At 38.1% G+C, this 14,598-nt stretch overlaps 2 protein-coding genes across 2 annotated transcripts; both read right to left on the reverse strand.

Moving 5' to 3' along the window:
* Positions 1–1,543: 1,543 nt before the first annotated feature.
* On the reverse strand, positions 1,544–5,860 carry LOC103465133 (uncharacterized). The gene is made up of 6 exons (XM_008409730.3): positions 5,570–5,860; positions 4,285–4,395; positions 4,080–4,198; positions 3,843–3,993; positions 2,752–2,873; positions 1,544–2,675 (listed from the first exon to the last, which is right to left on the reverse strand). Exons 1-6 carry the CDS (start codon positions 5,781–5,783, stop codon positions 1,728–1,730), a joined length of 1,665 nt encoding a protein of 554 aa, XP_008407952.1. The 5' UTR covers positions 5,784–5,860; the 3' UTR covers positions 1,544–1,727.
* A 359-nt stretch (positions 5,861–6,219) lies between these two features.
* Positions 6,220–14,383, reverse strand: LOC103465134 (proline-rich transmembrane protein 3). Its single transcript, XM_081607149.1, has 3 exons — positions 12,193–14,383; positions 11,020–11,474; positions 6,220–9,520 (listed from the first exon to the last, which is right to left on the reverse strand). The coding sequence occupies exons 2-3, from the start codon at positions 11,450–11,452 to the stop codon at positions 7,878–7,880; spliced, it is 2,076 nt and encodes a 691-aa protein (XP_081463275.1). The 5' UTR covers positions 11,453–11,474; positions 12,193–14,383; the 3' UTR covers positions 6,220–7,877.
* Positions 14,384–14,598: the final 215 nt, after the last annotated feature.

The raw sequence follows: 14,598 nt of genomic DNA on the forward strand, positions 1-14,598 counted from the left end.
GCCATATAATCCCAAATGATTCACCAAGGTGAGCAACTCAGCGAGCAGGTTTACACGGTGTGCTTTCATCAATATGGTCACAGTCAAGTTTCTTTTCAACATTCTTACCGCGTTAAGTAACACGGTAGATGACTGACACCGAAAGAAATTAATAAGTTGCACATAAAGTGTAATAAATTGTCACAATAAATACCAGTAAAGAGATACAAAAAAAGGCACTAGAAATAAACATTACACACAAATGAGGGTAATGAATAGAGATTGCTCTGGAATATGCAGTGCCAGATTTTACTAATAACAGATTAAATATCAGCTGTTACACTTTTTCAAGTTGCCATTCCATTTCAAAAGAGTTTTAAAACATGTGAAACTTTTTGTCAGCAAAAGAACTGATTACAATTTGTTTTTTTACAGATTTATATTGTTCAATGGAGACTAAATAGGGCACGTCACTAAAGTAATCTTAAAATTAAAACTTTTTGGCATCTGTGTAAATACATAAGTGTAAATACAGTTTGGAGGTTGTACATCCGACAATGATTATGAGAAAGCTCAAGACGCATTATTGCTTTGTGATAAATATGAATTCCTTCATGTCATTTCCTGGGGTTACAATTTGTGTAAACATTTGAAGACATTCCACTTAACTAGCATAAAATCATTGGAGTAACATTTTTATGCTACTGCCATTATTGGAATTTGATATTCCACGTGGAAGATCAAATTCCACCTGGTGAGATAAAAAATAATCTGAGAGAATAATCATGGAGGCTCAGAGGTGAAAACACAGAGAGAAACTTAAGATTTCAAAAGTATGCTTTCAACTGAGCAATTAAAAGCAAGGGCTTGGCTTTAGTTATTTTATTCAGCCTTTGAAGCTTATTTTTTCTGTCCAGTTTGCTTATCTGGGTTTTAAAGTTATAACCCTAATCAGTAAGAAGACGGAAGCAAAAAGGATTAAATATATGGAGCAGTACTCCATCCAGGTCAGCATTTGTTCCCTTTAGCTTTGATAGTCGAGTAGGTTTGCAACAAATTAGAAAGTCAAAAAGTTCATAACTCAATCCACAAACAAACTTGTGAAAATGATTAATCTCAATTACAGCCAAAACCCAAAAACATGTCACCTTAGTGAGTACAGCATCATGTACGTATTTGGGTCAGTTTTGCATAACTTACTGTATTAACATTGTGAGAATGAACACCTGCCGTGTCCAGGATGCCAACACTGCTTCAGTATTGACCTTTTGTAGTGTCCCCTTCTCAAAGTGTCGGTGACCAATACTCAGCAGTCTGTATATAAACTGGGTCAGTTTGGCCATTGAGATGACATTTGTTGTGCACTGCTGCCAATATAGATCAACTTTATTCAAATTTGACTTTGGATCGAGTTCCTAAGACTCAGTACAATTAGATGCACTTGTATTTAGCATTTTGGAATATCTTGCCAATCCCACAAAGCAAGCAAAAGTTCACATTAGAAAATACAAGGATTTTCATCAATCCAATTTAAAAAAAAAAAAAAAAAACAGACCAAAGTAAGTTAGTAGAAAATGCATCTTCAACCTTTATTTTCCAGATGAGTATTTTTTGTTTGCAATTTCTTGCAAGCTGTCTGACCTCAAACACTTTTATTCAGTAGTTGAGTAATCAGCAGAGGACGACAGCAGAAATCAGCGACAGTAAACCAATCCATGATGGTCCGAAATGTTCTGGCAGAACCCTGGTCAGATGTCTTTTGGTGCAGTTCGACTTTGATCAGGAAGGAAGGGGTAGAAAGCCTGCATGGAGTGGTAGACGGGTTGATGCTGCTGCTGACCTGATGGAGCTGGGTATGAAGAAGTCATCACTGGAGAATTGAAGAAATGCAGGTATGGAAACCTACTTGGGAACATATATGGGGGTATAACAGGGTGTTGTTGGTATAAAGGCTTTTCAGGAGGAGGCGGGTCAGTGGAGGCCACTGGAGCAGGAGCATTTTGTAACTGGGGAAAATGATTGAAAGGATACAACATGGGGATCTGGAAGACCCGAGGATGGAGGTGCTGTGGTTTGGATTCTGCATCGGCCGCAGTTTGTTCCCGTGGAGATTGTGGGTATTTAGAAAACGGTGCAAAGGGATACTGAAGCAGCGCTGGAAACTCTGGCTGCAGATAAGGTTTTTCATTCCCTGTTGGAGCAGGTGTGGTCACAACAGCCTCTGTGCTTGTTGCAGGAAGTGGTACGGGGGTTGTTGTTGGCAGAAAAACTCCAGGCATCATGGGAAATTCTTGGAAAAGTGGAACTGGATACAGAGACAGTGATGTCTGAGGTGACCAGAGTCGACTTGTGTGTGTGTCGACTCTATGTGGATGTGCTGGTGATTCAGATCCAGGAAACAAATAGAAGTGGGGCAGTAAAGGAGGGCTCTGATTTTCAGGTATCTTTTGTTTTTCAGAGAAGTCTGCAGCAACAAAGGAAAACGGCAACGGAGCCACAAGCCCAGGACTTTGTGTTGACTGCGTTTCTAGGAACTGCGAAAATATTGGCAATTGAGGGAACTGAAGTTGCAGGGCTTCGTTGCCGTCAATAGAGGGTGCAGCTCTTTCTGTGGTGAGGTCAGGGTTTGGTACTGGAGGACAAGATGCTGCCAGTTCAAAATCTGCCCACTGAAGAGAGAGTAAATGCTCCCCATCCTGCAACACAAGATGCAATCAGAAGCGAATCTATAGCTCAGTTTCCATGTTTGACCACAAGAGGGCCTCATCATACCTTGATCTCTACACACAAGTCTTGGTTGTAAGGTGCGATGAGCATTAGTTCCCCCAAAGACTCATTAAAAGTCAGCCTGCAGCTGCTGCATGCTGATGACCAAGGCTGCCATGTCCCAGACACTGCAACAGGTTTAACACAAGAAGTTTATCCAAATGCGTTTTAATAGCTAGAAGGCTTTAAAAAGATTCTTCTAGATGCACAGAACTAATGTCCATTACTGGTAACATTTAACCTCCATCCTGAAAAATTAAAATTGGTAAAATAAAGGCAGACCGCTTTGCAAAATACTGTAAACTTTTCACATTGCAACCAGAGTGGAAGGTATTGGGATTTTATACGACAAATCTATACAAACTTCTGATTTGACTTGCTCTGGATTGGATAAATATCAGTATTAAACATTTTCAAGTCTCCGCATAAACCAAATTTGTGAAAAGTCTTTTTAACCTTGTTTGTATAACCTTTGTTTTTAGAAAGCGCAATTACTCATTGTCTAGAGACGACAGATAAAAATCTACAATTATGGCGCATTTACAAAAATAAACATTTTCAGGATTGCGCCGCCTTCAGCACCTTGCATCCTCCCACCAACTCCAACCAGATTCCCTGTCCCTGCTGAAATTAGGGATCCCCACAGCATGATGTTGCCGCTATCATGTTACTGTGGGGAATACATTTGGTGTGATGTGCAGTATTAGTTCACCTATAATATGCATTTTTGCCAAAAAGTCAAAAAAGTTATTTTGATCTCATCTGACCAGAGGATTCTCGGTCACATAAAGCACCTGTCAAAGAAAAAAATGTTTTGGCTTTTCCATAAGTGATGTTCCTTTTGCCACCTTCCCATAAAGGTCAGATTGAAGCACACAACCAATAGTTATCCCATAAGCAGATTCTCCCACCTGAGCAACACATCTTTGCAGTTCCTCCACAGTTACTATGAGTTCCTCTTAAACAGATAAAATCCTCATTTGCTGTCATGTGGGTGGCAATATATTACATAAAGTACACTGAAGTTTGTGGTTGCAACATGAATATTCAAAAAGTTACAGCTATTTTTGCAAATCACTGCTCTAAACACAACCTACCTTTTACTTTGAGTTCATTTGCTGGTACGCCGCGAATCGTCACCACCATCTTGTCTGGAAAGCAGAAAATGGAGGGCAGTGGCACCATACCAGGGCAGGACATGGTCATCGGTTCCCCCCATAATCGCAGCGGTAAGGAATATTCATTTCCCTGTGGAAAGGAAGCCCGAGGCAAGGTTGACCTTATTTTTATGATGTTAAAATAAAATCTGGTCCGGCGTAGAATAAAACTTCTACCTGCTTGTTAACATGACAGCCCTGATAGGAGGCCGCATACTGCACATCTCTGCGGGATCGCTTCACAAAAAAGCCACATGTAGAGGGCATCTGGGACAGAGGAGTCAGAGGCTCCTCACCTGTTTGAAATTCAAAGATGTTAATCCCGTCTTTGCATACTGAACAGCAGTTCTGACTCTGTACAAAACAAAAAAAAGGGACCAACCGCTGTCGATGAGAAAATGATGAGTTCCTCTCCGTTTGACAGAGAGGGTCATCTGGTTGCTGCCGCAATGCACCGATGGAGCCAGGCGCTTCAGTTTCGCAGAGTGCAACACTAAAACACAAGTAGAGATTAAACCAAAGACTTTTGCCCAAGGTTATACACCCAAGTGTCCTTATTCATTCAATTAAAAAGCAGGGAAGCAGTTGAATAGCTAAAAGGCAAACCGTTCCAAAAAAAAAAGGACAGTACAAAATATTTCTACGTTACCATTAGTCCCACTAAATTCTTCAAATGCAGACCTATAAATCTAGGAAACATTTACATTAACATTGTAAAAGACTTATTCTGTATATGCTAAAAAAAATACAGAAAGCGTCAATTGTGAAATTCTCTGCAGCTCATTATTAGCAGCCATTTGCATTGCGTTTCCAGAGTTACAGCAGATCAGCAACACCAAAAGGGTCAAATAAATGTTTCATTTTGAGAAATAAAAATTTAAAATCCCATAATTGTAACAACCAATACACAATAAATGTCATAAAACCATCTAACTAAATTGGTTTGTAAGAAACAGTGTTGGAGTCTTACCAAAAGATTTCCCCTTAAAACACTTTTTTTTCAGAATAAAAACCTTTGCCTATTTTATCCAGTTCATGGTACACACTGTGGCTGAAGGCTTCTGTTCGGTCATTTATTCACAGTTTGCCATACATAACCTGAAGCTTTTGGGACATTAGACCAAGGCATGTTTAGCTCATTTTTCATGAATGCTGTATAAAAATGTGCGGCAGATTGTAGTGTTAGGTCAGACTACAAAAGGTCTGATTTAATATCCCAGTCGGTTACCGACATCATTTTGAAAAAAGGCCCTGGTTTCCTTAAGTTAATTTTCATCATGATGGACACATGAGGCTTTTCTGGTACAATATGCATTATTTAAAAAAATAATAAAATAATCATGACGCACAGAAAATATACATTTAGTGGATTTAGTGGTACTTTAGTCCATAAAATTCCTTTTGAGGAAATGGTAACTCAATTGAAAAGATGCTTGTATCAAAAACGAGACATTTGGCATCATAAAGTATAAATTTGCTCTGCCAGGGTTAATTTACATGATGTTCTGAGCATTAATTTATTTTACCCCCATGGTGAAAGATTAAAAAACGCTTTTTTCATAATAAATTATCACACAAGTCTCTACACTATTGAAAGCATTTCATGTGACATACCAACACAATTGCTTAAATACACAGGAATATACTTGTATGCCAATAAAACTCACCATTAGTGGAATTAAAGTCTCCCTTTTGGTCATATGTGAAGGTCAGTGAACCAGGTTCACCTTTCCGACCAGACCCCACCCGGCTGAGGTGATGACTGCCTGGGACCGCTGCAGGTCTTTCCTCCTCCGCTTCACCAGAGAGTCCAGCACACACAGTGCAGGACCTCAGGACGATGATCAGTGCAAAATACGACAAAATACTCCTCAAAGGCATCACTCCTCGTCAGACTGTACAGATTGTAAAAACTGCAGCTAATCGCCAGGAACTCCGTGGCGTCCAACGACCGAACATATACTGTACTGTGAAATTAATTAACCAATCAGGCAGCGGTACGTCACAAAGCGCACCTGTCTGTATTGCAGTGCTGTGATGATTATCACGACTAAGATATTGTGTTTGAGTAAAAAAATAAATAAACATAAAATCTGGTTTAATTTTAAGAAATAACATTTAAAAAGAGAGAGAGTTGTTTGAGATTCAATCTAAACATGGTGCATGTTTGTGATTTTTGCAGTTTACTTTTTTATGTTATGAAGATATTTTTAATTGATATACAGAGTTATATTATATTATATTATATTATATTATATTATATCATTATTGATAGTTTGGCTAACTTTAAATGAAATCAATCAATCAATCAAACAAATGAATTTATCATCAATTTATTGTACACATAAAAAACATTAGATAGTGTTTGTCTGGGATCTTTAACAGACAAGCATGTAAAAACAGAGACACACAAAAGATCAAACATATAAAATAAAAACAATTATGTTTCAACAGATTTAAACACACCCTTTTACAGAGGGAATGATCTTCTCTGTTTCTCAGTTTCCTCTGCATGGTTTCTTTTGCTGTCATACTGCAGCTGAGCTACCACTCCAGTTTCTGCAAGTCACAGCCTGAGCACAACACTCTTTAGCAGCAGTCACCAAGTATTTAAGTGAGCTAACAGCATTAAAATTTTCATAGTATCTCAGAGAAAACGACAACAAACAGTGCTTCCTATATTAGCATTCTCACCATATGAGCTGTGGTTGAAAGATCCTCTCCTTCATTTCACTCATGAACAAGCAGGTTGTTTTCACTTAACTCAGGCCTTGGTTTGTTTGACATCTTCCCTACACCTTTGTTCAATATTCCTATAAATGAGGAATATACCACTTTTGTGGCTTTAAATGATCAGGTCTAACTCTTTCGGGGTACACAGTTGTGTTGATATCAATAGCCTGAGTACACAACTTTGAGAGAGCCCAGTGGGATGAAGGTGAAAATGGTTTTTCCAAGGTCGACTGGCTTTGTGTCAGAACTGTTAAAGTTAATTTAAAGCATCATTTACTTTTGTTTCTTTTGTACATTTTAAAATCAGTCAACCAAACAAAATTTTAAAAATGTACAGTTTACTAAAAATTGAACTTGTGAAAATTACAGATGAAACCTATTTTCAGTAACATAGTTTTTTAATATGTGAAACAATTAATACATTTTGCTTGATGAAGACTCGTTGTATTAGTCCTAACATTTTCTCCTTTGCACCAACCTCTCCATGATTTTTAATGGTTGAAGAGCCACATCAATGAAATGTCTCCTTTGTCCCATGGAGTGGTGAAATAAATGAGTCAGTGTGCAAACCATCTTGCTTATTTAAAATATTTAAAAACTATAAATAACGTGTTTAAAGAAATGCCTGAGGAGAAAAAGCAAAGGCCAAATGCTTTGAAATGTTAGCTGTGAGTCAGAGTCCCTGATAACACATAGTGGCATCCTTTTTTTCACAGAATAACAAACAGATATCAAGAGCATAATACTAATAACCATTAAGCGGGTTTGACATTATATATTTAATTCATTTTCCTTGTTTACAAATACAACATAAAATCCTTCGAGCATTTATAACTAAACAAATCTGATACAAAAAAGTGTAGAAATATGATGGACCTTAATAAAAAAAAACTCCTCTGTTCTACATAACATAAACTAAAACTGTAAAACTATGCAAAAAAAAACCAGTTTGTCCATTTGTACTTTGCTCTCCTTTCAGATTGTGTCCTAAAATAAAAACACTCCAAAAAAAACTTAAGAGAATAAATCAAAAATCTATAGAAATATTGACGTTATAATTACAACTAAACTGGCCTGTCCTAAAAATTAGCAAAGTTTTCATTCAAAATTAGACCTTTAGAAGTTGAATAGTTACACTTATGGGAAACCATCTTTTGCAACAGTTTTATACTTAATGCAGCATAACATTGTGAGTTTGAAAAAAAATTATTTTGCATTTTTAAAGACTCTACCCTAATGAGCCTAGAGATCGGTAACGTCGTCATCAGACCAGTCATTTTGGAGCATCACTCCTGTAAATTGTTCTCCCGTTGGTTCAGCAGCTGGAGATCCAATCCTGCTATTAAAATCTGGTGTGGCATTTACTGACTGTGCTGGCTCCTTGGCCTGGAAATGGTCTAAAGATGGAGAAATGGACTCTGTATCCAACATCCACCCGTATCCGACGTAGGCTGGGGGAAACGTGGTTGGTCCCCTCGCTCCATCTGTGCTCAAACTTTGAGTCCAAGAGGGAGGCGGAGGCGTGAAAACAGCCCCAGCTATGAGCTGCCCGTGGTGAAGGGCATTGTCAATGCTGAGCCTGAGGTTGATGGGAGACGGGGGTCGCATGTCAAACTCTATGAGTGAGAGGACACATTCTCGTTCTCCAACTTTCTGCCACAGCAGTGCAGTCTGAGAGTCAGAGCTGCTGATGCTAACAGGATCAGAAATGTAGTCCAGTTTAGAGGGAGCTTGCTTATCATCATGCAGTGCATTGTTGCTGATACCAGATCTAGACAGGTTATGCTTTGCAATGTTGTTTGGCATCAAGTCTTCCAAGGATTTCTCTGATTTTCCCCTCAGGCCTCTTTGCATGCTAACCGAAACTCTTTGCCACAAGCTTTTCTTTACTTCCTTTTTAGAGATGTTATCTCTACCCTGTAAATCAATGCTTCTTGCTTGGCCTTTAGATGGCGTCCAGAAGACCCAAGATCCAAGAAAAAGGACAGAGAATCCCCATGCTAACTCAAAAATCCTGGCCCAGAACTGACTGAGCCACCAACCCCAGCTAAAGCGCCTCCAGCTCCCCAGGAGCCCGTAGAGCCAAAGAACTGTGTATATCTGAATGCTGCAACAGAGCACACCAAGGAAGGCGCACACAGCCGTTACTCGCTTCCCGAGCCTCTCTGTCCTGTGAGAGGGAACCCACTGTGGGACCGCAGATCTGGAGAAATGTTGTGAGTGGGAGAGGGATTTGGTGAGGATTCCCAGGCAGAAAGGGATACCCCAGCAAAGGGAGACGGTCTGCAGCAAAAGAGGGAAAGCTGGGGGCAAGGTTGAAGAGTACAGATCGGCTAAAAATAAGAAAGTGCAGTGCGATATACCGAGTACTCCAACCACCCATGGGGAGTGCAGCTTTGAAGGGAAAGATGTTACTTTTATCCCTCGGAGCGTGACAAGAGCGAGGACAACCTGCACCCACAGAAGAAGCTGCAAAGGAATATTATGTAGAGCTGCCAGAGCGGCATGAGGCAGGATCTGACGGGTACCGTAAGGATCGACGAGAAGGAGGGCTGTGCGCAGAGCACCTGCTACAGCAAGGAAACCATTAGAAAGCGTGAGGGCATCACAAAGGGTATGAGGAAGAGTGCACGCTCCAGCAATTCCCAAAACCGCCAGAGCTGTTATCAACACGAAAAGGCTTGCAGATCCAAAGACATGCAGCTCCCAAGCAAATGCCAGAGTGCGGCTCATGTCATCCCACAGCAGGCTGGTGCCATTGAAGCTGTTAAAGATCGTGCAAGGCGAGACGCCGAGCACGCATGGGCTCCCAGGTCCAGACAAGCTGGGATTATTCACGAAGGTAAACACACTGGTTTGGACTGGGATTCTGGAGTGGTCTTCACCTGAAAGAGAGAAATGTCTTATTTTTACACAAGAATTAGATAAAGAATCATTTCAGGTTGCCTTTCACAACCATGAGCTTGATTTGCATTCCAACTAGGGCTGCACCGATTACAGTTTTCTGGATGATCGCGGATTACCGATCTTTAAAAAGCCTGATCTACCGACTCCAATTTTGGCTGATTCGTCTGAAATGTTGCTAAATATAGCAACAAAGTTGATGAGTTGGTAACAATAGGGTTACTATTGTTAACTGTGAACGTGAAGATGTGACCTGGTGGGCCAGTCTGTCAGTCAAACCTCTCTGACAGGAGAGCAGAAGAGGACAGTGGTTGATTTTTAGACCTTTGCTGACGTAGATAATATTAGTGGATACTATCAGCTTCACATGTAAGTATCAGCTGATCACCGATCTCCCAAAATTAAGGAAATCAACGCTGATAAATCAGTGCCAACAGCTGCCAACGAACCCTCACTCAAATTCAGCAGTGAGAATAATATTGTATTTAAGCTATGCAGTTCAAAAGTGTATGAAGACAAGCAGCTTTAAGTAAACGGTGCCCCAGCATTGGCTTTCTACACGTTTGATACAGTAGTGTACATAATTTGATCTCCAGGTAACTTACATCGACACAGATTTTTTTTTTCTTTTTTGAGCATGCCATAGTAAAAAAATCAGTTTTACATTTCTTGCCTGCAGTGCCACTGCTTTACAAAGTTTTGCCTTTTGCATTGTAACCGTTGCAACTTGGAGCCACCATGTTTATTGGACATGAGTAACTTTGCCACAAAATTTAGGTAAATGTTATTCAAATCGCACCAATGAGGCAGTAATGAAGTTCAAATGAAACTGACATTAGGTTTCTCTGACGTCCACTTTAAAACATTAAACCACGTTGGAACTAATGACACACAACTGTGCTGTCTATTTCCGGACTGTATGTAAACTTTTACATACAGTAAAAATAAAGATGTCTTAAGAACATGTAATTATTCTGCCGTTTAGCAAATTCTAATAATTTTGGTAATCTTAATGAATATAAAAAAACGAATTAAACTTGAGTCCATGTCAGATGGTGATGAAAAAGGTTATAACTTTCAACATACAGTTATTCACTAAATTAAAAAATCCATTCCAATTTGTTGGACTAAAAGTACCTCACATTTCTTTATTAAAATGTTTTTGTTTTTTTTTTATTGGTCTGATGTAATATTTGAATCTTAAATCTCATGTTTTCATTGACTCAGCAGAAAATACTTAAAATTGATCAGAAACCAGAGGCTTGAAATCATCAATCTGTGTGTTGTTAATCTATAATGTGTTTTATTAAGTGACTTTAGTTACTGAAATAAATCAACTTTTCAGTAATACATATTTCAATTTACTGAATATGACTGTAAATATCTGGTTTTAACTGTATATTATACCAGCCAAACATATTCTAATAATCTGAAGGATTAAAATGAGATTATAATGTGTTTGAGTTTAAATCAAGTTTACCTTTCTGCAAGTCATCATCCAAAGGCTCGCCCTCAGATATCACAGTGGAGCGTTCAGATCCTGTAACTGAGTCTTTATTTTCGTCTGCTCCTTGGTTGTAGACACTTAGTGCTGGTCTTGTGGTTAATGTGATTCCAGTTCCTGAGTGGTTTTTATTGCTCAGTTGCTCAGACTCCTTTCGGACTGCAGTCTCCTCGTTGCTGAGCTCCAGTGAAGTCAGGATGTCAGCAGTCTGTCCGCTGCCCTCCACAAGGCTCTCTGAACCAAATGTATCTCCGCCAGCTTCATTTTTCAACCTGTCAGTGTTTCCACCTGTACTTTGAGCTACTTCGACCGTATCAGAGGCGGCCAATGAAACCAAAGTTTGAGTGAGACCTCCAGGTGAACAGAGAGATGCAGTTAGGACAACATAAAGAAAAGTTGAGAGACCCATTTTGTTGATTTACAGCCACGGTCTGTGGAGACAAAGCAAAAAAGAATTGGGGATTAGTCATCACATCTTTAAGAGAATTTATTTTTGAAAACATCCTTCATTAAAAGCATTTTTTCACGAGTAACAAGTGTTTTACGGTCTACTATTTAGGATAATTGCCAGTGTGTTGACAGTAGAAAGATTTCAAAGGTTAAGACTCATTTGAGAGTCACAGAGATATCCAAGACGATCATGTGTTTTAATCCTGTAATTCCCTGAGTAATCCAAAGGGTTTACAATCCACACAGCATCTGCAGACGATTTGACCCAGCAAAAAAATAAATAAAAAATAGAAAAAGGAGTAAACATAGAGGTTCGCAGTATGAGTCAGAACTATTTGTGCTGTTTGGGGCATAAATGTTGTGATGACACTTGTGTAAAATGTATAATAAAATCTACAATGACTACGTCTGCTTTTACAACTTCTTACTGTAACATAATCAGGTACTTTGACTTTTAGATCCAACAGCAGTTGAGATTGCAATATAAATTTAAACACTTACAGTTTAGGTAGAATAAGATTAAATATTGAGTATCCAAAAGAAAAAAAACTGAGATTTTTGTCCATTCAATTTAGCATTTAATCATTTACAAAATAGTGTTTTTAGCAGAATGTGAAACAAAATATTTATTATTCACACATTTCAGTATTCAGCTGCAACAAAATAACCTAAAAACAAAAACTGTTTATTTAAGCCTACCTGATAACAGTAGAGGTACCTGTTGCTCCTGACAATCCTCTGCCTTCCTCTTCGGGGTTTCAGCGGTTGTGCTCCATCTTTATTGCTGCAGGGCTTCTCATTGATTTCTACCGTGGAACATAAACGTCTCACTGAACACAGAAACTGAACAGAGGGTTTAGAGGCACGCTCGCGGACGTCTAACCTTTCAAGCCGACGTCTTAGTCCTCTTACCTCACCAGCTGCTTCCTTGGCCTTTTCCCATCCAGGATGACCTGAATAACTGCAGCTGCTTGTGAAATGTAAAAAAAAAAAAAAAAGTCTATGAAAATCAGCTGAGAAAGTAGCTTTTTCTTGTTTTGCAAGATACAATTTATTGCTTTTGTTTCTTTCTTTTTGATTAGTAAAAGCCTGCAAAAGCCTCACCTGACTTTTTACAACATTTGTTTGAAGGTAAATCCCTTTGCAAAGGGATTACTTTAAGATCCTTACAGTGGCACCGAGTCACATGAGGCGATGATGTGAAGCCAAGAAGACACGAGCACATGCTCAATTTATGACAACTATTATTTACACACGATACCATATTTCACACCTGTGGAAATATGGACTGTTTTATCACAGTCTGTGATAAAACAGCACAGAGTGTGCTGTTTTATCACACAGCACAGTCTGTGTGCTGTGTGATAAAACATAATTATTAATTGAGTGTCCTCTATCATTGATATGAAAGCAGTTTAATTGTTTTATATCCCAGTCACAAACTTTAATGTACTTTATTTGGATTTTATTTGATAAACCAACACACAGAAGCACATTTTGAAAGCCAAATAATGCAAAGTTTTCAACTTTTTTGCAAATAAAAATATGAAACATGTGGCTTGCATTTTCATTCAGGCCTGGTTCCCTGTGGTTTGTAGAACCACATTTTGCTGCAATTACAACAATCAATCAATCAATCAATCAATCAATCAATCAATCAATCAATCAATCAATCAATCCTCTTTATTTAGACACAATTATGGTCCATAAACAGACAGAACAAGAACAATAAAAAGAAAAAGAAAAAATATATAGTAAAATAATCAATCACTGACATATATACTAATGCGCCAGTGATTCCACAAACTGGAGTAGAACCTCACTGAGCTTTGAACAGGATTGGTCAAAGTCTGAAAATGCTGTTTGCAGAGTCTGTTAATCTACACATACATCTGTGCATAATGTTTCAAAGCACAGCAGCGCAGGCTGGTACATTGGCATTCACAAACATCTGACTGGCACTGCAACAAATCTTTCAGGAGAAGCCCTCATGGAGACTGAAATTTTTGCCTGACCTTTTTGGCAACTTAACTTACACTCAGTCAGACTGAACAGAGAGTAATTGATTATGTTAATTTTCGAGTCTCGTCACAGATTCTCAGTTGGATTTAGGTCTGAACATTAACGGAGTCGTTCTAACTCATGTTTTGATTTGTTTTCCATTGTAACTCTGGCTGCATGTTCAGGATCATTGCTCTCCTGGAATGTGAACCTGGGTTTCTGACTCAAGTAGTTTCATTTGAAATGCATGTATGACTGAAATTAAATAATTATGTTTTTGTAAAATGCCTTGATATAGCATGCGTTGTGATTTGGTGTTTCACAAATAAACTAAATTGAATAGAATTGAATTAAAATCCAAATAAAATTTAGCAAAGTTTGGAGTATGAATACAGAAAACTGCACTGTACATCAGAGATAGTGACTTACATTTACTTGAGTCCTTTTTTGGGGGAAAAGTGACTTTAAGAGTAGATTACTTTTTACTTTTAGTTAAGTAATATTTTTTATGAAGTATCACTTTTATTACTTGAGTAAAATTTCTGGATACATTACCCCCTGCAAGTAACTTAACTGAATGAAGAAGAAACATGTTTCAAAGAAAAATGCATGAGCTACTGATACAGATCTTCAATTACTCTCGAAGTGAGTCTTCTTGTTGAAAACTGTTGACTCTATTTTTCTCTCTTCTTCTGTATGATGTTCTGTTGTATGATGTTTTCCGAACATGACGTTGATGAAAATGGGAATTTTTCTCCTTCATCGACTTACCGGGTTAAATAAAGTAAAAATAAATGTACAACATTGTTATTATTATGCAGTTGTCTATATGCTGAGCTTGTCTTGCCATTTGGAAATAATGCAAAATTGTTTAATCTGTTTGAATAAATAATGTATGCAATTATATTATCTACTGTAAATATTGGTTTGAAACTGATTTGATAAACTGTTTATTCTTAAAAAAAATTATTTTGAAATTCATTTGTATTGCTTTATGTTCAATTTTAGTCTATAAAACACTGGAATCTGCATATTATTTACTTTATCTTTTGTTTGTTGTTGTTGTGTTTTGTTTTGTTTTTTTTTTACTTTATCTATAGTAAA

This window comes from Poecilia reticulata, chromosome 5 (assembly GCF_904066995.2).
Source record: "Poecilia reticulata chromosome 5, P_reticulata-male-v2, whole genome shotgun sequence".
NCBI classification, from domain to species: domain Eukaryota; kingdom Metazoa; phylum Chordata; class Actinopteri; order Cyprinodontiformes; family Poeciliidae; genus Poecilia; species Poecilia reticulata.